Source organism: Kryptolebias marmoratus, linkage group LG6, assembly GCF_001649575.2.
Source record: "Kryptolebias marmoratus isolate JLee-2015 linkage group LG6, ASM164957v2, whole genome shotgun sequence".
Taxonomy (NCBI): domain Eukaryota; kingdom Metazoa; phylum Chordata; class Actinopteri; order Cyprinodontiformes; family Rivulidae; genus Kryptolebias; species Kryptolebias marmoratus.
The window spans coordinates 2,668,633-2,693,635 of record NC_051435.1 but is presented as its reverse complement, the minus strand read 5'-3'; the positions used below and the strand labels follow the sequence as shown (position 1 = coordinate 2,693,635).

The window sequence follows — 25,003 nt, the reverse complement described above, 5'->3', positions numbered from 1 at the left end:
TTCATAGAAACTAATTCATGTCATTTCAGTGAGTCATCATGGTTGTGCCCTGAGTCCTCTGCTGCTTCAGATGAGGCTGATCCCCATGGATTTACAAACATATACACATTCAAGTCACTTGTTTTAAATAAATGCTTCTGTTTTAATGAAGTTTTGGTCTTCATTGTAACTGATGTGCAGGGGGAGAATGAGGGGTTGGGTGCTGCTGTTTCAGTTTTAAGTGAGGTGGTGGGAAAAGTGTCCATCATGCGGCTGCTTTTCATTCCTTCTCCCAGCTATTTAAAATGTTTCTGCAGGAGCACCAGGAACAGGATTGTTGTCATCCCAATGTTGGATTTTAAATCCTAAAGGTTCTAAATTAGCTCATGTGGGAAGCTCAGGGTCTCTGCTTCCTCCGGAGGATGTGGTTCTGTTGGTGGACCTCCACTTGCACTGGAGGGGGTCGCATCATGAAACAAAACATCCAGCAAGGAAGAGTCAGGACTGTTGAACAGACAGAATGGGACAACATTCCCTCTAAAACACAGGTGTCCAACTCCATTCCTCGGGGGTCGCTCTCCTGCATGTTTTAGATGTGTTCTTGCTTTAAAACACCTGGTTTAAATGGATGACTTGTTGCCATGCTCCTGGAGGGCTTAATGATTTGGTGAGGAGGTGATTAAACCTTTAGAATCAGGTGTGTTGGAGCAGAAAAACCTAAAACCTCCAGGACAGCGGCCCTCGAGGCCTGGAGTCTGACACCCCTGCTCTAAAACCTCCAGCAGCTGCTCTCCTCAGGTCCAGATGTTTACAGACTGATGGGAGAAGAAGAGGAGATGCTTCACAGAGGGAAACAATTTCTGCATTCTGGTTTTCTTTACATTTTACTCATCATCCCAACTTTGTCAGAACTGGGTTTGGATTGAAATGTTTTTAGGAAACTATCCTTCCACGTTCAGGACATTGGTAACAGCGTCAGGGTCTGTGTGTTTGTGGGTCCTTCAGGCACATTGAAGATAAATCGACAGTGTTGGGAACGGCGCTGAACTACGTCACCATGAGGATCCTGGGAGTGGATCCCGATGACCCAGATTTGGTTCGCGCTCGGAGCAACCTGCACAGAAAAGGTTTGAGTAACGTCGATAAACAGACTTCTTTTCTTCAAACAAGTTGTCTTTTCCTTCCACTGCTTTTATGGTGACGGTGTTTGAACGCTTTCTTTGGGCTGATCTCGTTTCAGGTGGTGCAGTCGGGATTCCAACGTGGGGGAAGTTCTGGCTCGCTGTTTTAAACGTCTACAGCTGGGATGGATTTAATTCCTTATTTCCAGAGATGTGGTAAGTTCTTACAGCCTGTAATGATGTCTTCTACCAGCTTTCAATAAGATAAAATGACTCAAATTACTCCTGATGTGTGAGGGACAAGTATTCAGTGCCGTGCAAAGGTCTTTATCCATCATTTGAGACAGATGGATCAAATTAAAGTGTCTGATTCTTCTTATGAGTGAGCAGTCAGAGATATTTTGTGTTTCAGGCTGCTTCCCAGCTGGATGCCGGGCCACCCTTCAACCGTGTGGTGTTACTGCCGGCAGGTCTACGTTCCTATGAGCTACTGTTACGCCGTCAGGCTGACCGCAGAGGAAGACCCTCTGATTCTCAGCCTCAGACAGGTGCAGACCCACATGAGCCACAAGATGGAGCCGTGGTCCACTCTTGCTAGATTATTTTGACCATTTCTTTTCATCAGACGCTTGATATCAAAGTTTATCTGACTGGTTTCCTGTTGTTTGCCCCACAGGAGCTGTACATCCAGGACTACGCCACCATTAACTGGCCCGCTCAGAGGAACAACGTGGCAGCGTGTGATCTGTACACGCCTCACAGCAAACTGCTGGACGTCATCTACTGTAAGTGTGCACGACGCACAGCATACCTGCCAACCGCCCCGCATTTAGCCCCCCTGTCCCTCGTCCCGCATCACCTTGTGCGGGACGGCCAAAAGTCCCGCATTTGGCCCTCACACGCCACACTTTGTATTTCTCACGCAACAAAAAAACACACACGTGGCCTTTTTGTCACTTTAACGCTATATTTAGTGAGTTTTCAGATCCCTGTAGCATTTTTTAAAGCGACAAATCTCGTGACTTTGGCGGCTAAATGTGAGAAAGCACTCATTCTGCAGCGTACCGTAAGCCCCGCCCACTTCCCCAAGTACTGACAGCTGTCAATCTCACAGCAGAGAGGAGACCCGCTCATTTGATGACAGAGAGCTAAAGATGGAGAGGCAGAAAGATAAAGATGGAGGCAGGAAAGAAAGCTTTTCAAAGTGGTTGAAAGACAGCAGGAAGTTGTGTCTGAGCATCAAGAGGAGGCCTGGAAATGTTCAGGTTAGCTAATAAATAACAAGTTCCAGCTGTTTACTGATCAGTATTTACAATCTAACAGCTGAGAGGATGGAGAGAAAGATCCAAACTTCAGAGCCCTGATCTGAAGCAGCTATGATGTGTGTTTAATTCAAATTAATTGATCAGAATTCAGGAAAATCCTGTTGAACCTGTGATGTTTGTGTGGATTTCTGGGAGTGATGTTTTAAAGACATGATCAGCTGATGAATAGATAAGCTGTTTATATACAACTGTATATATTTGTGACTCTTGTTCCTCCTGCAGCGGTGCTGAACTTGTATGAAACCTACCACAGCACCACGCTGAGAGAAAAGGCTCTGAAACAGATATACGAGCACATCGAGGCTGACGACCGTTTCACCAGCTTTACTAACATCGGATCTGTAAGTTAAACTCACACATCCACAGGACTGAAAACTGAACTAATGTTGTAAATTTACTGCTGCTGCGATGACTTCCAGATCCCCAAGATGATGAACATGCTGGTTCGCTGGTATGTGGACGGCCCGTCCTCTCCAGGGTTTCAGGGACACGTGTCCTGGATCCCCGACTACATGTGGTCAGTCAGTAACATCCAGTGTTAACAAAACAAACTCATGATGAGTCTTACATGCACATATATGCTCCAACATATACCAAAGAATCCGCCTGCCTGTTCTAATTTCTAAAGTGCATAAACGTGGAGGCAGCTGCAGAGGTGGCAATGAAATAAAAATAATAGTTTTGGGAGCCGTACACAAGCAAATAAGCCTTGATTTGCAAATATTGGGATCTCGCTGGTTGCAAACACAGTGATATAATATTATAAGAAAATGAATTTTCTTATAATATTAGGTCAGCAACTAGTCTAGTCAGATACCATGTGCCACCATGCATTATTTTAAAAAATATTGCAATATAAAAGTATTTTTAGGTCCTATCACTCACCGCTAGTATCAATAAAGGTTGAAGTGTCAATTATATAAATTTATTAATTAAAGGTTTCTGTTCCAGGATGGGGTTGGATGGCATGAAAATGCAGGTGGGAATTCACTTTCTGCTGCTGTTGTTACATCATAACTGTTTATGTGGAAAAATAGTTAGATCCCTCTGATTTTTCAGATACATTTTTCTCGTAATGTTTCTTTCCCGCAGTCAACAAACGGATGTCAGCTCTGGGAAACTAGCTTCATTATTCAGGCTTTTCTTGAGGTAACGTTGAAAAGGTTGTTGGCTTCTCACTTGATTCTGTCTTTGGTTATTAAAATGGGTTTGTTTCTTTTCAGGCTGGAGCTCAAAATGACCCCGGACTGTCTGAGCGTCTTTGTAAGGCTCATCACTTTCTGACAATCACACAGGTGCAGCAACCATGCATCTTATTCAACAAAAGATTCTGTTAACAACACCAGCAAACAATTTCACTTCTGCTAAATATCGTAACTGTGCAACATGAACATCCAGAACTTTCATACAAATGATTTCTGATGACTCATCACTTCTTCTGCTCATCCAGATACCTGAGAATCCTCCTGATTACCAGAAATACTACAGGCAGATGAACAAGGTACAGCCAGGATCACATTATGAACTCGCCATGATTGTTATTGCTAATAAATAAAAATTCAAATGAAGCAGATATTTCATCATCCATCCATCCATTTTCTGCCTCTTACCAGAGGTAGTGATGGGACATCTGAAGCCAGGCTTCGAGCAAAATCACGTGATCAACAACAAACGAGGCCTCGCATTACATCTGCCACGTTTTTGCTTCATTTTGCGTATTGTTTTTCAAAATAAAAGCGCTATGAACCCTGTTGGCTGTAGTAGGTGGTTTGGTAGCAGTTTTCATCAGCAGTGGTTGAAAAAGAGAAAAACCTCTCATATCTGTGATATATACATATTTGTAATATTAAAAACCAGAACTAGAACTCCCAGGAAGAGATGATTTTTAAACAAATTCTGTTTTTTCAGGAAGCAAGTTTCAAGCTTAAAGTATTCAGAGTCTGCCCCAACAATCACTCAATTCCCAACACACTAAAGTCCAACATATCTTCATTGTCAAATAAGTCCATGACATAAAAGAAAACCCAACACAACCACCAGATTGGCTACAAATCCATCCATTTTCTTTAACCGCTTCTCCATTCCGGGTCACAGGTAGCTGGTGCCTAACCCCAGCAGTCACTGTGCAAGAGGCGGGGGACACCCTGGACAGGTCGCAAGTCCATCGCAGGGCCACATATAGACAAACGAGACAAACAACCATTCACACTCTCACCTAGGGACAATTTTAGAGTCATCAATTAACCTAACATGCATGTTTTTGGTCTGTGGGAGGAAACCGGAGTACCTGGAGTAAACCCACATGTGCACAGGGAGAACATGCAAACTCCACCCAGAAAGGCCCCAGGCTGGGAAGTGATCCTGCAACCTTCTTGCTGGGAGGCAACAGCTCTAACCACTATGCCACCTTGGCTACAAATCATTTTAATAATTAAAACATGACAATAAATATGATTTAATTGATTCTCCTGTTACTAAACATGAGTTTGATGAAAACTTTGTGACAATATTGCTTTTACAAATGTTTGAAAGCATGATCCAACTGAGTGACAAAGCTGTTACAGTTTCACCAGCAGGTGTCACTAGTGAGCAATGAATGAAGCATCGAGTAATGAACCTTTTTGCAAAGCAAAGTGTTGGAAAGCTTCATTGCTTCATGAGGCTTCATTTGCCCATCACTAGCTCCACGCCTGATAACGGAGCTCTTCACTTTATCTTATGACTGAATCTGACCACCCTATAGAGCAGGGGTGGGCAACCCTGGTCCTGGAGAGCCCCCATCCTGCAGGTTTTACTTGTTTCTCTGCTCCAACACACCTGTTTTGAGTCAGTGTGTTGTTAACAGGCTTCTGCAGAACATGAAGAGGTGATTTAACCACTGAATCAGGTGTGTTGGAGCAGAGAAACAAGGAAAACATGCAGGATAAAACTGTCTAAAGTGTGTGAGGCATCCATATCTAATGACCTTCACTCACTGTTTTCCCTGTCAGACGCTCCAGCAAATTAGGTAATTTACAAACCCGTCCCTGGTCTCCACATGGATCTGATTATGTCCAAATCAAACCATTTTGTCTAGGTGCTTAATGTTTTGGGGTGTTTTTTTTTGTCAGTGAGTACATTGTATCTTCACTTCTATTTTTGATTTTGGAAGTTTTCAGTCACACATCCACAACTTTTTCAGTAAAGTTTAAGAGAACTGCTTGTCTGCATTTATAGCTCATGCATTGGATGTTTTGTGTGTGTTAGGGCGGTTTCCCTTTGACTAACCATCACTTTAACTGGATCGTGTCGGACTGCACCGCCGAAGGCCTGAAGTCTCTGATGCTGCTGGAGGAGCTGTGTCCCTCCATCAGGCGGCCCGTCGCCTCTGAGCGTCTGAATGATGCTGTCAACGTGGTGAGTAAAGGGATCTGTTATATTCATCCCATCAATTTCTTATCAAACAATTATCATCAGCCACCGCCATGAAAGGCAGTTAGCAAAATATCTCCACTGAACAGATTTTAATGAAACTCTCGGAAAGTAATCACTGGATGTTCAACATTTTGAGTCAACCTGATCCAAGATGGCCACACTTCTGATTTCTGCAAGAAAAACAAAGTAATACCAAACTGACTGCGGTGTAAAGATTTATAAAACAATGTTTATGCAAACAGCTATGAAACTTTAGAAATTGTCGTAAAGACTGCCACGATCCACCATGTTCCTGGCTCCGGTTGGCCTAGCTGTTACCTCATCAGTCTGGTCAGAGGTAAACTTTTTTCATCCCATCATCACCGCCGTTCACTTATGATCTGATCGGGTTTTGCAGCTGCTGAACATGAGAAACAAAGATGGCGGATTTGCCACTTATGAAACTACAAGAGCAGGAGGATTCCTGGAGTGGCTCAACCCTTGTGAGATATTCAGTAAGTCAAGTGTTCATGGTCAAAAAGCTGTGTAAAAATTGTAATCCAGTATGTTTAGTAATAATTATGTTTCTTAAAATCACTGTTTTGTTTTTCTGCAACAGGCGACATCATGATAGACCATACAGTTGTGGAGTGCACCTCTTCAGTGATGCAGGCTTTGAGCCTCTTCCAGAAGACCTATCCTGAGCACCGCGCCGAAGAGATAAGGTACGCAACAAGAGCATGATGGTTAGACCTCCACCAGCCTCTCAGACACACATCCCTCTTTACTGCTGTTGTGGAATTTCTTTTGACTAATTAAAAGTTTCCAACCAGCCATTTTTCTATTCACATAAAGGATTTATGAGTTATTCTTGCAGATAAAGAGAAAATGTTCTGTTTCTTCTTCAGGTGGACTCTAAGAGAGGGCCTGGAGTTCTGCAGGAGGAAGCAGAGACCTGATGGATCCTGGGAAGGGTGAGTCTTGACTTGAAGACCTCTGATGTGAACCCAGAACTGGACCAACCTTCCCTGTCGGCTGTTTGAAGTTTGCAGGAGGGAGTGGGCGGGGCTTAAATCCCCACATCACCAGTGCTCAGACTCTGGTTCCAAAAGCTCTGCATGGCAGCTCCTGTAAACCGGGTCCTGCTGGCTTTAAATCCTAACAGCTAAAGAAGGCGGGGCCATAAATCCATAAACATGTCTGCTTTACCACCTGAGGACTAACTTGCAGGTCTCACTGGGTCTTCCTCTGCTTGTCCTCAGGTCCTGGGGAGTGTGTTTCACCTACGGAACCTGGTTCGGCCTGGAAGCCTTCGCTTGCATGGATCACACTTACGAGAACGAGTAAGACGACCACAGAACGTGTTGGAGAACGCCGGGTTCTCCTGAACACAGCAGAACGGACTGAACGAGTTCCATGCATTCTCTGTGACCAGGGACGTGCCTGATGAGGTGCAGAAAGCCTGTGGGTTCCTGTTGGACCGGCAGATGGCAGACGGAGGCTGGGGGGAGGACTTTGAGTCGTGTGAGCAGCGGCGCTACATCCAGAGCAGCACCGCTCAGATCCACAACACCTGCTGGGCTCTGCTGGGACTCATGGCTGTCAGGTGAGTTTTACCAACACCGTTTGTACAGGCTGTGTTCAGCTCAGGAGTCTAGAGGATCAGGAAACAAGTTGTCTTGTGTTTCTAAGCAGACATCCTGACCAGCAGGCCATTGAGAGAGGAGTTCAGCTGTTGATTGATAAGCAGCTGCTCAACGGAGACTGGCCTCAGGTGAGTTAGCAGCTGACACGTCCTCTGTTACTCTCATTAAACTTGTCGGACTTTGGCAGCTTTTTCATGCAAAGTCCTGGTTTGTTTGTTTGTTAAACCTCCTAAAACCCACCTATGAATGAGTTTCATTCAGGTACAAAAAGGCTCCGAAACTTTCCTCCAACAAGGTGATTCTCAAATCGACGATCAACTGAAGAATGATCCATCTCTCCAGTTTCTTAAAGATGACTTTCAGTTCCTGTTCATCTGCTGTAAACACTTCTTTTGTCCCCTGCTTGTCCACTTTCCTAATCTCTTAATGGTCAGGTACTAAACTGAAAATGGTTGGAAAAACAAAAACCTTGAGAGACTTTCAACCAGCAATCAAACCACTTTAAAAGCTCACAGGAAAGTCTGGCTGCTTGGAAAGAAATGTAATTTATGTTTTCTTTATTTATTTTGGCTTTTAAGGGATACAGTGCAGGTGCATTCAGCAGGACTTGTGTCCTCACCTACACCACCTACAAACACTCCTTCCCGATCTGGACCATCGCACGCTTCCTGAGGCTTTACCCGAGCAGTCCTCTGGCCAGGAAGCCGAAGCCATCAGCCACCAAGTTTCTGATTTAAAGCATGTAAGCTTTGATGGTTTCTAATTAACACTTCAGTGGGAGTCATGAGCCACAGCTGCTCGTAGAAACACTGTGAAGATGTGTAATAAAAATAAATATCATGTCCACGAACCAAACCTGCTGTCTTTGTCATCTGAGCAACAGTTCATGTCTTCATGCTTCTTCCTGAACCTGTCAGTCCTCAAGTCATGTCTTCATTTATTTTGCCTTTCATTTCATTGCTGACAAAAAGCCACCGATATACAGCATAAATATAATTATATTCATAAATTTAACGTGATAAAGCATATGAGCTTCTTCAGAAAGAGTCTGCTCCTTTCCTCCTTGGATCCGGTGTTGGTCCTTCAGTTTGTTCTCCTGGGACCAAAGTTCTGCACTTTACAGAATAAAACAAGACGATGCTGTTCATGTTTGGTGTCCTGGATCAGTTTATGGACTAAAAGTATGTAAACAGGCCACGATTAAAGCTGTGGAATGATAACATTTGACTGAAACAAACAAACTTTAGACCAGGCTTGTTGGTCAGCAGATCTTTGAGTTCCAAACTCCAAAACACTTAAAGATTTTCTTTCTCTATCTTCATTGTTCCATTGTTGTACGTGTAAAGTGGAATGTGTGTACGTGAGAAAGGACAACCGGGGTGTTTCCCCCACTGTGATCCGATCAGGGGAGCTCTGCAGATAGACGTTAAAAACAAAACAATCCTCTTCCTGCACCAAGGGACTCATCTGATACTCTCTCATTTTGAGTAGAGCCTAGACGTGCAGTTTTTCTGCATCATTTTGAGACAAGATGTTTCTAATTTCATTATTATTGTGCAACTGGACGAAAGCCGTCCTGGTAAAGTTTTGAGAGGTAACGATCAGACCGAGGTTCCTTCCATTAACACCAAAGGCCAAGTTAATGCCACAGAGTACGAGTCCGAAAACCTCAACCTCTGTTTTTGTTTCCATCCAACATGTTTTAACCTTTGTCTTTTACTTCCTGCAGGTCTGTATAAACGTTACTCAGTTCGCGACAGAGAATCATGTAATCTGTGTTTACCTACATCCTTAGACTTTACTTTTCATTAGTTTTTCCCCTCGTGTGATTTGTGCTTAAAATCAGCGCAGTAGTCGTCTCGAACTCAGCAGCAGGCTGTACAAACCGAACCTGACTTTCCATCATTTACCCAGAACGGACATTTACAAGAACCGCAGGAGACTGCAGATACATCAGGAGAACTTTCTAGAGGAAAATGATGATGAATAAGAATAAAATTAATTAGAATAATGAGAAGAAGAGTAACAACCCAGAACTGACCTGGAATTTGTTTTCTAAAAGTTTTGAAAATGCAGAAAAACAATATAATAACTTGATTTCGTCAACAAAAGGGTGTATTTTGTTAATTTAAGTCTGTAGATTTTATTCAAACGAAGCCGTGGGTTGTTGGTGTTTAAGGCAACTTGTGAATCTTTATTGTTGTCAGATTATGAAACCTGCCGTTGTTTGGGAAGTTTTTAAATCGAATGGCTTCATTTCCAGTAGACATTATCCGCTTGGTGTTTGTTTTGTTTTTCTAACATCTGATTGGACATCCTCTCCAAACACCCACCTGTTTCTCCACCCAAGCAGAACGTGATTGGACATGGCAGGGACTTTTACGACATGTGGTTAGTCTTTTTGTTTTTACAGACAGTGAAGAGCTGAGTTTGGGTCAATCAGGAGGGTCCAGTTTTGGGCAGCAATGACTGAGGAAACGTAAGTGTTTACCATGTTGTTTTTCAAAATAAGGCTGAAACCTTTTAGAGATTAAAACATCTAAACACCTTTACAGCAGGTAGACCAACTTAGGAAAAAAAGAAATCCTTAGACTGATGAAATCTGAACTGGATTGTTCTAATTCTAATTGCGAAACTTTTATTCTATTGTAAAACTAAAGAAGATAAATATTTAAAAGGACAAAGATGCTTTAAATACACCTTTATTCTAATATTTTACTACTATATTGTCATCTAAACCTCCCAGAAGTCAGTACCCCAGGTTTCCAATGTAAATCGATTGAATGTAATCCTAAATACTTTAGAGACTCGCTAACATTAAGACCTTTTTAAACCCGGTTGTGGTGTTTGACAGCTTTATTCTTAGTGATGGATAAGGAGCTTATCCGAAACCAGGACTCTTAAACTGTTCAGATCTGAGCAGGATCACCTTGATGTTTGATTTGTAAATAATAATCATTTGAAAAATAATAAGGATATTAATTTAGGTTCAAAGTGTCGATTATTTGATAAATAACCCAACAGAACCAGGAATAAGAGACAGTTTTTCTAAAGGTTTTTAGACGTGATGTAGTGAAGTGAAGTGAGATTTATTTATATAGCTCTTTTCAGCAACAAAGTGCTTTACAACAGAATCCGTACATAATGAAACACACAAAAAAAGAAAAACACATCAATCGTGTATAATCTAAATGAAATATAGGATAATCTAAATAAAATCATGAAACCAGACATATCTAAGCATGAGCTGAAACAGACAAAATAGTAGCTAAACTATGTAGATAAACATGAGGCAAACAAACGACAAAGCTCTGCTAAGATACCAGAACTCATCAATAAATGAGTATTTTAAGTTCAAACTCTGTTCACTGAGGCCTTAAGGAAGGTTATTGGTGTTAAAGTCAACTTGCAAGACTTTTTTTGTTGTCAGATCATGAAATTTGTGTCATATTTGCATTACTTTTAGATGTCATGAACATCTGTAAAGGATTTCAAATGTGCAGCCATCTTTTCCGATATAAACACACAAAAACTGTTGCTCCTATTAGCTTCCATCTTGGTACATTTAGCTAAACTTTTGCTACTTTTAACTTGGATTTTGTTTCTTTTATCTTTTAGCTCACGTTTTGCTCCTTTTAGCTAGCATTAGCTACTTTTAGTTACCTTTTGCTTCATTTTTTAAGCTAATGTTTTGCTCCTTTTGCTACTTTTAGCTACCCTGTTGCTTTTTAGAGCAAAAGTGTAATTATTTCTGTAGTTTTTGTTTTGAGATTTGAATAAAATGTCTGTTTTAACAAACAAAAAGCAGCTGAAACAACAAACATCTCCTTAGCTTCAATTAACCAAAGTAAATTTTTGTGTTCAGCATCTTTTCCTGCAGAAAAACAAAACAAAACCAAAATAAAACTGGTTCTTCGGCTCTGATAATCGTCTTTCAGCTTTGAACAGATTTACACTGGCTCCTAAAAATAAAGAATAAAATGAGTTTTGTATTAACTTAATGAAGAACACGTCTTGTTAGTTTGGTTTAAAGTACGATTTCCTTATTTTGAGGGACATTTAGCAGCCCTGACAGGCCCACACGTCTGTTTCTTGTGTTTCTGTTGCAGACACCTGCGGAGACGAGGTGGACCTTATAAAACAGAACCGGCCTCAGACCTGAGCCGCTGGAGGCTGGTCTCTGAGGAGGGCAGGCAGACCTGGGACTATGTGGAGGACCAGGACACCCCGGACAGGGAGCAGACCATGCTGGAAGCTCACTCTCTGGGCTTGGACACTGTAGGTCCTCAGTAGTTTTCTTCTGTGAAAGTCCTGGTGAACTGTTTTATGTCCAAACTTTTGAAAGACCTTCAGAAAGCCAGTATTACTATTCTCTAAGACCACTCTCAAAGACTTTATGACTTCTAATTCCAGAGCAAGTTTGTGCCCGACTCCCTGGCTGCACAGACTGCATCTGAGGCTGCTATGAAAGGTGTGAATTTCTTCAGTCACCTCCAGACAGACGACGGTCACTGGCCGATGGAATACAGCGGGATCAATTTTACGCTTCCCGGTAAATCAAGTTGTTTTCTTCTTTCATACATAATTATTTAAAGCTTTGTTTCGGTGCCTCAGGAGGGGTAAGACAAGCGGAAGCAGAGATGTAGCAATGTACCTTCCAGGTCCAGGGCAGACCTGGAGTCTTACCCTGTAAGTCCTCAGGAGTAATGCTGCTGTGTCTGTCCACAACACTGGCAGGATTGGTCCTCTCCTTGGTGCTGATGGTCATCAGTGGTAACGCAGAACATCAGTCCACCCCTCCCAGTTACAGCCCCTCTCCAATCACATTTATTTATCAGGTCAGGACAGACGGTGGTCTGCCTGTCAAAACGTCCAAAACCCAGTTTGTGTCCCAGCGGCAGCAGCAGTTTATTGGCTAGTGTTTCTTGGGATGTGGGATGGTGTTAAACACAGCCGGGTGGACGGCATCAGACAGACTGGTTCCTCCTGTATGTGATGTCAACTGAGTCCTTGATGTGAACCAAAACCATTTCATGACAATCGAGGTGAAAGCCTCTGGACAATGATCTTTCATTTCTTTTTGCAGACTGGGACTGAGACAATAGAGGATGTCTTAAAGACAGAGAGATGTTAAAATTATCTGTCAGCCCCCACAGGTGTACTTTGAAACATCTGTCATCCAGAATGTGCGTGTTTTAGAAAGCACAAAAGCAGCTTTGAGTCATCTTTAACTCTTTATTGCAACGTTTCTTTGTAAAACTTTGTGTGGATGTTTGCACTTCCCAGGTTTTCTCATCATGTGTCACGTGACTAAGCTTCAGTTGCCGGAGGTCTGGATGAAGGAGATGTTGCGGTACCTGCGCTCTGTTCAGCTGCCGGATGGAGGCTGGGGCCTGTGAGTTCCTTCACTGAACGAACCTTTTCATGATCCTAATTGATCTGTAGAGACTCCTACCAAAGGTAGCAAACATGCTGTTTTCAGCTACAATGAGTGTCACTTGGAGTATGTGTTGTGAATGACTCTCAGCTCTGAAGCCATTTTTGTGTTTGCGCTGCGGCTCTGAACAGACAGACGAACTCAGACAAAGACAAAGACATTATCCCCCACCTTCAGTGGGGAATACTGATAAGGACAGCAGTGTTCGGGTGTCTGTGTGTCCTTCGCAGACACATTGAAGACAAATCCACGGTGTTTGGGACGGCGCTGAACTACGTGGCGCTGAGGATTCTGGGAGTGGATCCTAATGACCCAGATTTGGTTCGTGCTCGGAACAACCTGCACAAAAAAGGTCAGAATGACTTCAAATCTAGCTGGAGAGTCTCAGCAGTGATGACGGTCTGCTTTGACTGACACCATTAGTGACGAGCTGTCTTACCAGCGTGATGTTTTTACAGGCGGAGCAGCTGGGATTCCTTCCTGGGGTAAATTCTGGCTGGCTGTTTTAAACGTCTACAGCTGGGAGGGGATGAACACATTGCTGCCAGAGATGTGGTAAGTTCTCCTCAGAGCCTGACAGCTGGGGATGAAACACACGGTGCTGAGCGAAGGTCTTCATTCTCATCCAGGACCAAAACAAAAAACTAAACAGATTTATTTCAACCAGACTGGCATGTCTGGAAGAACGGACAAGATCTTAGAGGCAGAACGGCAGGTAGGCCCAAGTCCGAGGAAAAACTAATGGTTTGCAGTGAAGCAGGTGTCTGAAACCTGCAACCAATCACACCTGGAACAACCCAACTTTATCTATATTAAGGTTTATACAGGAACTTATTTTGTTCCATTCTGAAATCAGTGATCTAAATAAACTATAAATTAATCAGTATTTTACATTTTAGAAGAAAGGATTTCTACCACCTTCGATTAAACCTACCCACTGAATGATGGAAGCATATATGAGTTTTTATTGTGTTTGTGTGAAATTATTAAATACCCCACTTTGAAATGATAAAACATACATTTGGACTCCAAGAAATTATTTGAGTGAACATTAAAATTAGGACAGTTTGTTGGATGTTTAATTGTGACGACTGACACCTTCATTTATTTAAACTTTGAATGACTTGCAATGTTTGTCCAGAACGTATGAATATTTGTAAACCTGCGCTTGAATTTCAGAGAGCGACCACCCTGTGGGGCCGGAGGTTTATTTTAAAGACCTGGTAGACTAGCTAAATAAATATTTATTGACATGTTTGTTCCTTGTTGTAACAGAGTCGGACAAGAGAACTGAGACAATTGTGCTTTCCTATCGTGGTTCTAAATGTAAATATATGTGGATTTACTTGTCATATTTGGTCGAAGCTACACAGATCCCAGAGATACAGAGACACAGGTTGCAGATCCTTGTTGACGTAGATTCTCAGTCTTTCAGGACACAGCAGCCCCTCACAAGTTGAATCATCGTCAGTCCACAAAAACGACTTGATTCTTGTCCTTGTATTCCTCGTTCTTGTCTTTTTCTTCCTGTTGTGTTTACAGTTCGAACCACAGAGTGGTAAATGTAACATATATGGTCTACGGTTCTAGCTCGACCTGTTAGCTTTATGCTCCACGCCTTGTTTCCTGTTTCTGGTGTATTACCATGGCAGAGCATGGTTAGCGTTTCGGGTCAGTTTCTGCGTTTCTGTCCAGATGGAAACTAGAATATTTTTAAGAATAGTAGTGGACAGGTTGAACGGAGACTTAGTTTGAGCATGTTTGTGTGTTTCAGGCTGCTGCCCACCTGGATCCCGGTTCACCCCTCAACCCTGTGGTGTCACTGCCGGCAGGTCTACCTTCCTATGAGCTACTGCTACGCTGTCAGGCTGACCGCAGAGGAAGACCCCCTGATTCTCAGCCTCAGACAGGTGCTGATCTCACCACAAGCCACTAGAGGGAGCCGTGCTTTTTACAGTTCGCAGTTACACTGAATCGGAACGCCAGAGAAAGAACCCGTCCAGTTCATTCGGCTTATCTTGATAATCAAACATGTCATGACATCATCCAGGATAGTTTTTAGTGACATGTTGGGGTTTTTTTGCTTTAAGACGTTCATGTCGTAACGATTTTGAGCGGAGAAAAACAGAAAACTGTCAACAACTGAATCTAATCCAGTGAATCACTCTCGTCCTCGACATGTTCAGTTAAATTTATGTTCATTATCGTCCACATTCACTTATACGTTACATGATTTTTCAGTCCGATAAAATGCATAAAGTGTAGAGAAGTTTTCATCACAACAAAACCTGTATCTCACTTTTTTATTGGATGTGTAGTAACCTTCTGTATTGGTCAACTAATCCATCCAGTGGTTAATGAGATATATTATTTTCTGCCTTTCATGGTGGCAGGAAATAAATAGGATTTGTAAGCTTTATTTTGAAAGTACAAGTTTCAGTTTGTTCCCGTTTTTTTTTTTTGTTCTTGTTTCGTTTTTAGATACTAAGATCTACAGAGCCTCTCAGTTCTTGTTATAAAAGGTCTGATCAGAGGCAGCTTAATGTTTGAACATGTACGTGATTTATGGGGCAGCCATGTCGAGAAAGCCTGCAGTTTGAAACAATGGACTTAATGTCACTGGTTGCCATGGCGACTCCCGCCTCTTCAGGGGTGCAGGTGCGGGAGAAGCCGCTGAAAAGTAAGCTTCAAACAAAAATAGCTGCTGAGCAAAAACTATAAGGTGAACTGAAACAATTTCTTAAAACATGAGAAACAGGAGGGTCTGGTGGTCGCTCGTGTAAATTTTCAGATTTCCATGGAGCTTTAAATGGCAGTCATGACAAGCTAAAAACATCCTTCACCTCCGGTTTTGAAGAGAAAAACTGAGCTGATTCAAAATGTCTGACTGCACCGTGCTCCGCATTGCAAACGTTAACACCAACGTAGTTTTTTATGGCTAGTTTCATGACGTTTGTCTGCAGGAGCTGTTTGTTCAGGACTACGCCACCATTAACTGGCCCGCTCAGAGGAACAACGTGGCAGCGTGTGACCTGTACACGCCTCACAGCAAACTGCTGAACATCGCCTACAGTAAGTATGCATGATATTTTGCTAACACAGACAAATGCACACACACAATTACCTGATAAAGAGAGTTTAATTCCCCTCAATCTGTATTATCTTTGGTATTTTTAAACTAATTTAAATAAAAAATGGGAACAAACTGTTTCTTGTGAAAGGCTAGGTCCTTAAAGAAACCAATCAGAACTGGTTGTCACCAAGTTTAGGTGGTTTTTATTCTGCTTGAATGATTTATAATTCAGCGATAAACATTCCTCTGATAATGGTCAGGAACTGCACTGAAAACAGGTGAAAAAGCAGCCAACGTAAAAAAAAATCTTCTTCAAAAAGCCTGAAGAACTATTGTTATAAAGCACTTCAAACAATCACAAAACGCCTGCTTCCTTGGAGCAAAATTGTTCAGATTTTTAACTCCGTGCTAATGTAAGAAGTGTTATTTTTTGTGTTTGTTACCCTGAAGCGGTGTTGAATGTGTACGAAGCCCACCACAGCACCACGCTGAGAGAAAAGGCTGTCAGAGAGCTGTACGAGCACATCCAGGCCGACGACCGCTTCTCCAAATGCATCAACAGTGGAGTTGTAACAAAACCTCACACACAATGAAATCAGCTGTTGCATGTGAGCTGATTAAACAAAGCCTTGAAAAGGACAGACCTGAAACCAAACTAAATACATGAAGTATTACAGAACTTATTGTCAGATGCTCCTGAATTGTTTAAACTGAATGGTTTTGCCGTTTCTCGTAGGTCTCTAAGCTTCTTATCATGTTGGTCCGTTGGCGCGTGGACGGTTCCTCCTCTGCAGCTTTTCAGGAGCATGTTTCCCAGATCCCCGACCACCTCTGGTTAGTCAGACGGTCTCCAGTAAAATCCACTTCTTAAAGTAAAGTACTTGTTTCAGCCCAACAGGCTGATACAGACAGCTTGGACAGCTGAACTGCTACAATAATCAGCTTATATATGCACATACATAAATACTGAAGACTGTAGAAATATTTGGTAAACTAACTACATTTTTTGTATTCCAGGATGGGTTTGGATGGCATGAAAATGCAGGTAAGAATTTGCGGGAGTAGTACCCAGTACTTTCCTTGGATGTACTGGATAAGTACCAGGATGTACTGAGAAAGTACAGGGTAGCAACTCTTCATAATACAGCCCAGTCCGTGTAGGTACTTGGGGACAGTACCAGCTATGTATTGGGTACTACCAGTTAAGTACCTGATACATAACAGCTGTCCCTTGTAAGTAACTGATTCGTATCAAGTTCACATATGGCAAGTACTAGGTACATACCAGGTACATTCTCACTAATTACCAGGTAAATACCTGGTTAGTACCCACTAAGTACCAGGTAAGTGCCTTCTAATCGATCTTAGCCAACACAAAAATGTCTCTAACTCGGTCAGTTTTACAGATATTGAGCTAAAATTTGATGTGGTAGTAGCTGACAGACGTCCCCAACACATACTATGGACACTCCTTGATTAGATTGTTGGCATTCCTTCAAGGATTGGTTCTTCTTTCTTTAGTTTTTTACCCTCTAACCCAAGTTTTCCTGTTATGTTTCTTCCATCAAGGCAATGAACGGATCCCAGCTCTGGGACACTTGTTTTGCTGTTCAGGCTTTTCTTGAGGTAACAATAAAATGGTTGCTAGCTTTAGATTCCCTGTTCCTGCCATTGATTGGCAAAGCGTTTGTGTGTGTTGTGACCTTTTTTTTTCAGGCTGGAGCTCAGAATGACCCCAAACTGTCGGAGCGTCTTCGTAAGGCCCATCTCTTTCTGACGATCACCCAGGTGCAGCAAACTTATAAAAATTATCCTTCATGAGGTTGACTTGATGTTTATTAATGTTAACATTTGGCACCAGGGAACAGCTCCACTTGTCAACATCCAGCCCTGTCATGTAAATGATTTCTGATGAGTTAGCAATTCTTCCTCTCAGATACCCGAGAATCCTCCTGATTACCAGAAACACTACAGGCAGATGAACAAGGTACAGCCAGGATCACATTAACCCCACAACACGCTTGTGGAAACAAAAACATTTTGACAAATCTTGCAAGAAAATGCCAGTGGAGTATAGCGCATGCTTCGTGTTTCTGTGCTCGTCAGGGAGGCTTCCCCTTCAGTACCCGTGACTGTGGCTGGATCGTGTCGGACTGCACCGCCGAAGGCCTGAAGTCTCTGATGCTGCTGGAGGAGCTGTGTCCCTCCATCAGGCGGCCCGTCGCCTCTGAGCGTCTGAATGATGCTGTCAACGTGGTGAGTCTGCTAAGGACACTTATTTACTTATAATTCCTAAATGCTTCACAGCCTCATTACCTGTTCTCTGTATCAAGCGCTGGTTTGACCCCCTGGTCAAGTAAATATTAGTAAAAGAAGTCACAAAAACCCGATGGCATGTAGTTCTGTGGAAAATGCTGCTTGTCTGAAACACACCAGCTCTAATCCACCTCACGGCTGTCGTCGTTTCGTAGCTGCTGAGCTTGAGAAACAAAGATGGTGGATTCGCCACATATGAACCTACGAGAGGAGGAAGACTGCTGGAGCTGCTCAACCCCTCAGAGCTGTTTGGTCAGTCCAAATAAAAACTTCATGTCTAGTACTTCAATTAATTTAACATTAAATCACTTTTGCCAATAACAGGAATTTGTTTAAATCTGTTTTTAGTCATGTGCAGATTAGGTCAGTTCACATCATATATAGATTTAAAACTAAAAAACCAAACATATAAAACTTTCCTGCATTGATGGAGCCTTTCCAGAGGCACTAATGCACCCCCATACCATCAGAGAGGCAGGCTGACCTCAGAACAGTTCTCCTCTTTGGTCCAGAGGAGACACATCTGTTCACATCTGGCTTCTTCTTTGCCTGATAGAGCTTTAAGCAGCACGGTGAACTGTGTTTACAGACAGTGTTCCTGAGCAGAACAGATCCAGAACCAGCCCTGACCTTTGACCTCAGAGGTTTCTACAGATTCTTCAAATCTGTTGATGATTTTATGAACTGGAGATGAGCCTGGCGAACCTCTGCCCATCTTTACTCCTGACAGATTCAGCCTCTAAAATCCTCTTTTTATCCCCACTCCTCTCACTGACCTGTTGATAATTAACCTAATTAGATGTTTCCTATTCAGACCGCTCACTTTTATGGCCAATTTTGACATTTGTTCCTGCCATAAAATTCAAAATTATCTTATTTTTTTTTTAAACCTGGCACAATTGACATATTTACCATGTTCCATCTGTTAGCGTTCAGAATATGTGTTAAGGATCAGTCTCAGCTACTGCCTCCCAAAATTTTAGGTCACTATCTGTAAAACTGACTAAATTATACCCATCTTTTGTGTCTTTCTGCAGTATTCCAACCTGTTTATCAATCAGACACCCAGTATTTGTTGAGAAATCTATAAAACTGTCACTGTGCTCTCTGTAACAGGCGACATCATGATAGATTACTCATACGTGGAGTGTACCTCATCAGTAATGCAGGCTCTGAGACACTTCCACAAGTCCTACCCTGACCATCGCTCAGAGGAGATAAGGTATAAGTGCAAAAGTCTTAATGCACCTGTATGTTTTGCCTAAACAGGTCACTGAGGTCCTTTCCCCCGTATTATCACAACACTTTACAGGAGATTTTTCTGTTCAACACAGAGAGACCAGCAGATAAGAACAAGAATAAAACATTGTCATAAAACTTGTCACAAAGACACAATAAGTTCCAAGTTTCTTGGTTCAATCAACAAAATAAAAAAGCTCAAGATAACATCTTTGTAATTCCTAAAGACACAGTTGTAACTTCTTTGTCAAACAAGAGGATGTGACTGAGTCAGCAGGTGGTTCTTACAAACTACTGATGCCCTCTGACAGACGGGGAAATATCCTCCGTCACATACAGAGTAAGAACAGGAGTGAAGAGAAACTCTAAAATAAAAAACTTCTTCTTCAGGTGGACTCTAAGAGAGGGTCTGGAGTTCTGCAGGAGGAAGCAGAGACCTGATGGATCCTGGGAAGGGTGAGTCTTGACTTGAAGACCTCTGATGTGAACCCAGAACTGGACCAACCTTCCCTGTCGGCTGTTTGAAGTTTGCAGGAGGGAGTGGGCGGGGCTTAAAGCCCCACATCACCAGTGCTCAGACTCTGGTTCCAAAAGCTCTGCATGGCAGCTCCTGTAAACCGGGTCCTGCTGGCTTTAAATCCTAACAGCTAAAGAAGGCGGGGCCATAAATCCATAAACATGTCTGCTTTACCACCTGAGGACTAACTTGCAGGTCTCACTGGGTCTTCCTCTGCTTGTCCTCAGGTCCTGGGGAGTGTGTTTCACCTACGGAACCTGGTTCGGCCTGGAAGCCTTCGCTTGCATGGATCACACTTACGAGAACGAGTAAGACGACCACAGAACGTGTTGGAGAACGCCGGGTTCTCCTGAACACAGCAGAACGGACTGAACGAGTTCCATGCATTCTCTGTGACCAGGGACGTGCCTGATGAGGTGCAGAAAGCCTGTGGGTTCCTGTTGGACCGGCAGATGGCAGACGGAGGCTGGGGGGAGGACTTTGAGTCGTGTGAGCAGCGGCGCTACATCCAGAGCAGCACCGCTCAGATCCACAACACCTGCTGGGCTCTGCTGGGACTCATGGCTGTCAGGTGAGTTTTACCAACACCGTTTGTACAGGCTGTGTTCAGCTCAGGAGTCTAGAGGATCAGGAAACAAGTTGTCTTGTGTTTCTAAGCAGACATCCTGACCAGCAGGCCATTGAGAGAGGAGTTCAGCTGTTGATTGATAAGCAGCTGCTCAACGGAGACTGGCCTCAGGTGAGTTAGCAGCTGACACCTCCTCTGTTACTCTCATTTTATCTGACTTTATTCTCCTGTTTTCCAGGGAAACATTACAGGTGTGTTCAACAAGAACTGCGCCATCAGTTACCCCTCCTACAAAAACGTCTTCCCGATCCTGACTCTCGCACGCTTCTCCAGGCTTTACCCGCTGGCAGGAAGCTGAATCATTCCTTTTAACCCTCTAACAAGAAACATGTCGGAAACTACTTCCTTACAAGTCATGTCCACGTTGCTTTATATCCTTTGGTCTTTTCAGTCTGTGATGATTTCTGACATTCTGTTGATCCTAATGAGTCTGCCGTCAAATGTTTTCTTGTGATTTTCCTCTAAGAATTTTAAAGCTGAAAATAAAAGTGTGATCAGCAAATGACAGCATCTTTTTACATTTAAATAAAAGAAAACATCTGACCATGACCGGCTACATCAGCTGATCATCACCATCTCCTCGTTTCTGAGTGGTTGATCAGGTAGCTGTCCGGATACAAAGCATGCGACCGCTTGCTGACTTGCTCCCAGCGCAAATCCGGCAACCTTTCACCTAATTTTCCAAATATCTTTCAGAAGCTGTGAGTGCTTCCATTTGTCTTGGTGCCGGTCTTATTGTGTTTGTTCTAAGTGTCGTTTCAAGAGCACCTGGACCCGGACCCGGTAACCAGGTGAAGTGCCACAAACAGAAAACCGTGACGTAATAATTTGCAATTGGAAACAGAAAGGCTTTCTGGTCACGTGGTTTGGAGCTTAGTCACCCCTGAAGGAAAAATCTCTCTTCTTCTGGTTTTTATTTTTATTTTTTTAATTAAAGCAGTGAACTGCGCACGTCGCGGACATTCTGAATCAAAACAAAGACACCCAACGAGTCTGTAAATCCAAACTAACTGAAAATCTTTTATTAAACCAGAAACAAAATTGCCTTTAAAAAAATAAAACATTTTTTTGCTTGATTTGTGAGACTAATAAAGAAGTTCCAGAGTAAAAAGCATAAAGTTATTTAAAACGATGACGATAATTTCACCGTAACAGCAACACTGCAGGTGGCTAACATGCTAATAGCATTAGCATAAGTCAATGGCGATTTTCATTGTGCTCATTAGCCTAGCAGCTAACTTTCATAACGTAATTCAGCGGGCCGTCTGACCGGGCAGAGAGTCGAAGTAAATGTTACTGTCAGCTCTCGATGTGAGGAAACTCTGAACAAAGTGAAAACATTGCTGCAACTGAAGCAGACGGACGTCAACAGGCCCAAACGTGATGACAGCTGATTGGTCCTGAGACTTGAGCTTTTCTTTGGTGTGTATTTTTTTAATGCAACATGTGACACCGGGATGTCAGGAGGTGAAAACATTTTCAGAATCACATCTTCTTAGTAAATCCCCCAAAACAAGAACAGTTCTAGTTGTTCTGGGATGAAATACATATAAAGTCTGCAGGAGTAGATTTAAGACTGATAGAAGGCAAATGATTACAAATAAGTCCTGTAATATGCAGAAGATGGCAGTAGTGTCACAATAAAAACTGATATTTGTCTAAAATATTAATGATGCTATCTGGTGATAAAGACACCTGGTGAGAGGTTTTTAGTTGATGAAATCTTGGAGAACTACAAAGATCATTCAGGATTCAGCTTCCCGGCCAGAGGACTGCTGGGGTGGAGCCTGGAGAAGCGTCCGAGGGTCCAGACCGGGAAGACGTTCCTGTAGGACGTGTAGCTGATGGCGCAGCTTTTGTTGAACACGCCCGCGATGTTTTCCTTCAAAGAAAAAAAACACTTAATCGGTTACAGTTTCCCACTGTTAGCGGACTAATTTATTATACATCATCTCCATTCCTGGAGGTGTCAGCTGCTAACTCACCTGAGGCCAGTCTCCGTTGAGCAGCTGCTTATCAATCAACAGCTGAACTCCTCTCTCAATGGCCTGCTGGTCAGGATGTCTGCTTAGAAACACAAGACAACTTGTTTCCTGATCCTCTAGACTCCTGAGCTGAACACAGCCTGTACAAACGGTGTTGGTAAAACTCACCTGACAGCCATGAGTCCCAGCAGAGCCCAGCAGGTGTTGTGGATCTGAGCGGTGCTGCTCTGGATGTAGCGCCGCTGCTCACACGACTCAAAGTCCTCCCCCCAGCCTCCGTCTGCCATCTGCCGGTCCAACAGGAACCCACAGGCTTTCTGCACCTCATCAGGCACGTCCCTGGTCACAGAGAATGCATGGAACTCGTTCAGTCCGTTCTGCTGTGTTCAGGAGAACCCGGCGTTCTCCAACACGTTCTGTGGTCGTCTTACTCGTTCTCGTAAGTGTGATCCATGCAAGCGAAGGCTTCCAGGCCGAACCAGGTTCCGTAGGTGAAACACACTCCCCAGGACCTGAGGACAAGCAGAGGAAGACCCAGTGAGACCTGCAAGTTAGTCCTCAGGTGGTAAAGCAGACATGTTTATGGATTTATGGCCCCGCCTTCTTTAGCTGTTAGGATTTAAAGCCAGCAGGACCCGGTTTACAGGAGCTGCCATGCAGAGCTTTTGGAACCAGAGTCTGAGCACTGGTGATGTGGGGATTTAAGCCCCGCCCACTCCCTCCTGCAAACTTCAAACAGCCGACAGGGAAGGTTGGTCCAGTTCTGGGTTCACATCAGAGGTCTTCAAGTCAAGACTCACCCTTCCCAGGATCCATCAGGTCTCTGCTTCCTCCTGCAGAACTCCAGGCCCTCTCTTAGAGTCCACCTGAAGAAGAAACTTTTATTTTGGACCATACAGAACAAAAAATTCACTCCTAAAGCTACTTTATGCCGGATTTAGCCAATGGTTTATTTCCATCTGCAGTCCGTTAAACCCTTTTTCTTCTGTATGAATGTAAAATGTTATTTTTCATGCAGTAGAAAAGATTAAAACACCTTAAATCAAAAACTTTGATTAGAGAATTTTTAAATATACCTTTCACATAAAGCCAAATTAGTCCAGGATCATTAAAGGTTTGTGCTTTTCTGTTCTGGTTAAACATTAATGCTGGAAAGATTCACAAATCAGAGCAACTTTTCCTGTGAGAACGAAGAGGTACGAGGACTGAAAGGGAGCGAAACAGCAGCAAATATCAAAAGGAAAACTCTGAAAGACCTTCAAGAAGCAAAACATGAATAAACGAAGGTCAGATGAAGACGTCTGCAGAGAACTGAGTGTTTTTCTGTACCTTATCTCCTCCGAGCGGTGATCAGGGTAGGCCTTCTGGAAGTGCCTCAAAGCCTGAATTACAGCTGAGGTGCACTCGACGTATGTGTAATCTATCATGATGTCGCCTGTTGTGGACAAACAGAACAATATTTGTTAAAAAGACACAAAGTTATTCTTTTTATTTACATGTTGTGGACGTTGGGCGGGTCTTAATGCTGCAGCAGAGAGGAGAAAAAGCAGAAAATCATGAGCAAATCATCACGTTTGTTTGATCGGTTTCCTGATTTAACGCTACAGCCCCGACAGGAAGTCCCGACTCGCTCCACACTGCTTCTGATTGGGTCAAATATCAGAGGTCAGGACAGGAAGGAGGATTGTTACTGTACGGAAACAGGAAGTCTGTAGGGGATTTGAGCCTCAGCCAAAACAGAATGTGACGTTAAGCTCCGCCTTCTTTTGGGGAAAAAACAACCCTTCCACTTCAACTGGCAGCAAATGAAAGTTTGATGTTTTAGAAGTTTCTAGATAACAATGAAACAAAGCAGATGTCCCAGAAAACTGCATAACATCCGGATTATTTCCCCTTTGACTTCCTGTTTGTTCGCCGCAAACCGCAGGGAGTGAGAGCGCTTCGACAGCAGACTTACCAAACACCTCGGAGGGGTTGAGCAGCTCCAGGAGTCTTCCTCCTCTCTTCGTTTCATACGTGGCGAACCCGCCATCTTTGTTTCTCAGGCTCAGCAGCTACGGAACAACAACCGACACAAAATGGCTAAAATTAGCCATCATCAGCTAAGATTTATAAAATGGTACCTAACTTTTTGGAAGTAGCTAAACTCTTGCTGAAAGTTAAAAGCATCAGAACATCAGCTAAAAGCTAAAGGTTTGGACATAGTATCTAAAGGCTGAAACTACCAAAACAGTAGCTAAAAGGAGCAAAATGGCCGTCCACTCGACGACATGAAACGGCGTGAGACGGCGGAGTTAACGAGGACGTGAGACGGCGGAGTTAACGAGGACGTGAGACGGCGGAG

General features: G+C 43.1%; 3 protein-coding genes across 6 annotated transcripts in view; 2 read left to right on the top strand and 1 right to left on the bottom strand.

The window, feature by feature from the left end:
• Positions 1-8,319, top strand: part of LOC108247360 (lanosterol synthase) — a 14,588-nt gene extending 6,269 nt beyond the window's left edge. For both annotated transcript variants that reach the window (XM_037976222.1, XM_017435407.3), the window contains exons 5-22: positions 985-1,106; positions 1,220-1,316; positions 1,513-1,648; positions 1,777-1,885; positions 2,648-2,766; positions 2,845-2,942; positions 3,377-3,404; positions 3,518-3,574; positions 3,649-3,720; positions 3,876-3,926; positions 5,672-5,821; positions 6,237-6,333; positions 6,438-6,543; positions 6,727-6,792; positions 7,081-7,161; positions 7,254-7,424; positions 7,514-7,592; positions 8,043-8,319. In XM_037976222.1, the coding sequence (XP_037832150.1) occupies positions 985-1,106; positions 1,220-1,316; positions 1,513-1,648; positions 1,777-1,885; positions 2,648-2,766; positions 2,845-2,942; positions 3,377-3,404; positions 3,518-3,574; positions 3,649-3,720; positions 3,876-3,926; positions 5,672-5,821; positions 6,237-6,333; positions 6,438-6,543; positions 6,727-6,792; positions 7,081-7,161; positions 7,254-7,424; positions 7,514-7,592; positions 8,043-8,201 (1,798 nt within the window). In that variant the 3' untranslated portion in view covers positions 8,202-8,319. The remainder of the gene's footprint in view (positions 1-984; positions 1,107-1,219; positions 1,317-1,512; positions 1,649-1,776; positions 1,886-2,647; positions 2,767-2,844; positions 2,943-3,376; positions 3,405-3,517; positions 3,575-3,648; positions 3,721-3,875; positions 3,927-5,671; positions 5,822-6,236; positions 6,334-6,437; positions 6,544-6,726; positions 6,793-7,080; positions 7,162-7,253; positions 7,425-7,513; positions 7,593-8,042) is intronic.
• A 1,498-nt stretch (positions 8,320-9,817) lies between these two features.
• LOC108247362 (lanosterol synthase-like) lies at positions 9,818-21,122 on the top strand. Of its 3 annotated transcripts, none has more exons than XM_037976224.1 (22): positions 9,818-9,943; positions 11,574-11,742; positions 11,878-12,016; positions 12,751-12,859; positions 13,033-13,253; positions 13,360-13,456; positions 14,676-14,811; positions 15,865-15,973; positions 16,425-16,540; positions 16,711-16,808; positions 16,992-17,019; positions 17,544-17,600; positions 17,691-17,762; positions 17,911-17,961; positions 18,081-18,230; positions 18,446-18,542; positions 19,407-19,512; positions 19,920-19,985; positions 20,274-20,354; positions 20,447-20,617; positions 20,707-20,785; positions 20,853-21,122. In XM_037976224.1, exons 1-22 carry the CDS (start codon positions 9,930-9,932, stop codon positions 20,970-20,972), a joined length of 2,286 nt encoding a protein of 761 aa, XP_037832152.1. In that variant the 5' UTR covers positions 9,818-9,929; the 3' UTR covers positions 20,973-21,122. The 3 variants fall into 3 exon arrangements, with proteins under 3 accessions (XP_037832152.1, XP_037832151.1, XP_017290899.1); XM_037976223.1 differs by having other exon boundaries at positions 16,425-16,543; XM_017435410.3 differs by having other exon boundaries at positions 9,930-9,943; positions 13,132-13,253; positions 16,425-16,543; positions 20,853-21,120.
• Positions 21,123-21,287: 165 nt separating this feature from the next.
• The window catches only part of LOC108247361 (lanosterol synthase-like), a 12,384-nt gene continuing 8,668 nt past the window's right edge, over positions 21,288-25,003 (bottom strand). Inside the window, exons 16-22 of the mRNA XM_017435408.3 lie at positions 24,617-24,713; positions 23,989-24,094; positions 23,460-23,525; positions 23,091-23,171; positions 22,828-22,998; positions 22,660-22,738; positions 21,288-22,556 (exon numbers count right to left, since the gene is read on the bottom strand). Coding sequence (XP_017290897.1) covers positions 22,416-22,556; positions 22,660-22,738; positions 22,828-22,998; positions 23,091-23,171; positions 23,460-23,525; positions 23,989-24,094; positions 24,617-24,713 — 741 coding nt within the window. The 3' untranslated portion in view covers positions 21,288-22,415. The remainder of the gene's footprint in view (positions 22,557-22,659; positions 22,739-22,827; positions 22,999-23,090; positions 23,172-23,459; positions 23,526-23,988; positions 24,095-24,616; positions 24,714-25,003) is intronic.

Excerpts from the sequence above, each read along its gene's own strand:
- LOC108247362 (XM_037976223.1), top strand. Across the intron at positions 18,543-19,406 it reads CAACCCCTCAGAGCTGTTTG|GCGACATCATGATAGATTAC; the intron begins GTCAGTCCAAAT and ends TCTCTGTAACAG. Across the intron at positions 19,513-19,919 it reads CATCGCTCAGAGGAGATAAG|GTGGACTCTAAGAGAGGGTC; the intron begins GTATAAGTGCAA and ends CTTCTTCTTCAG.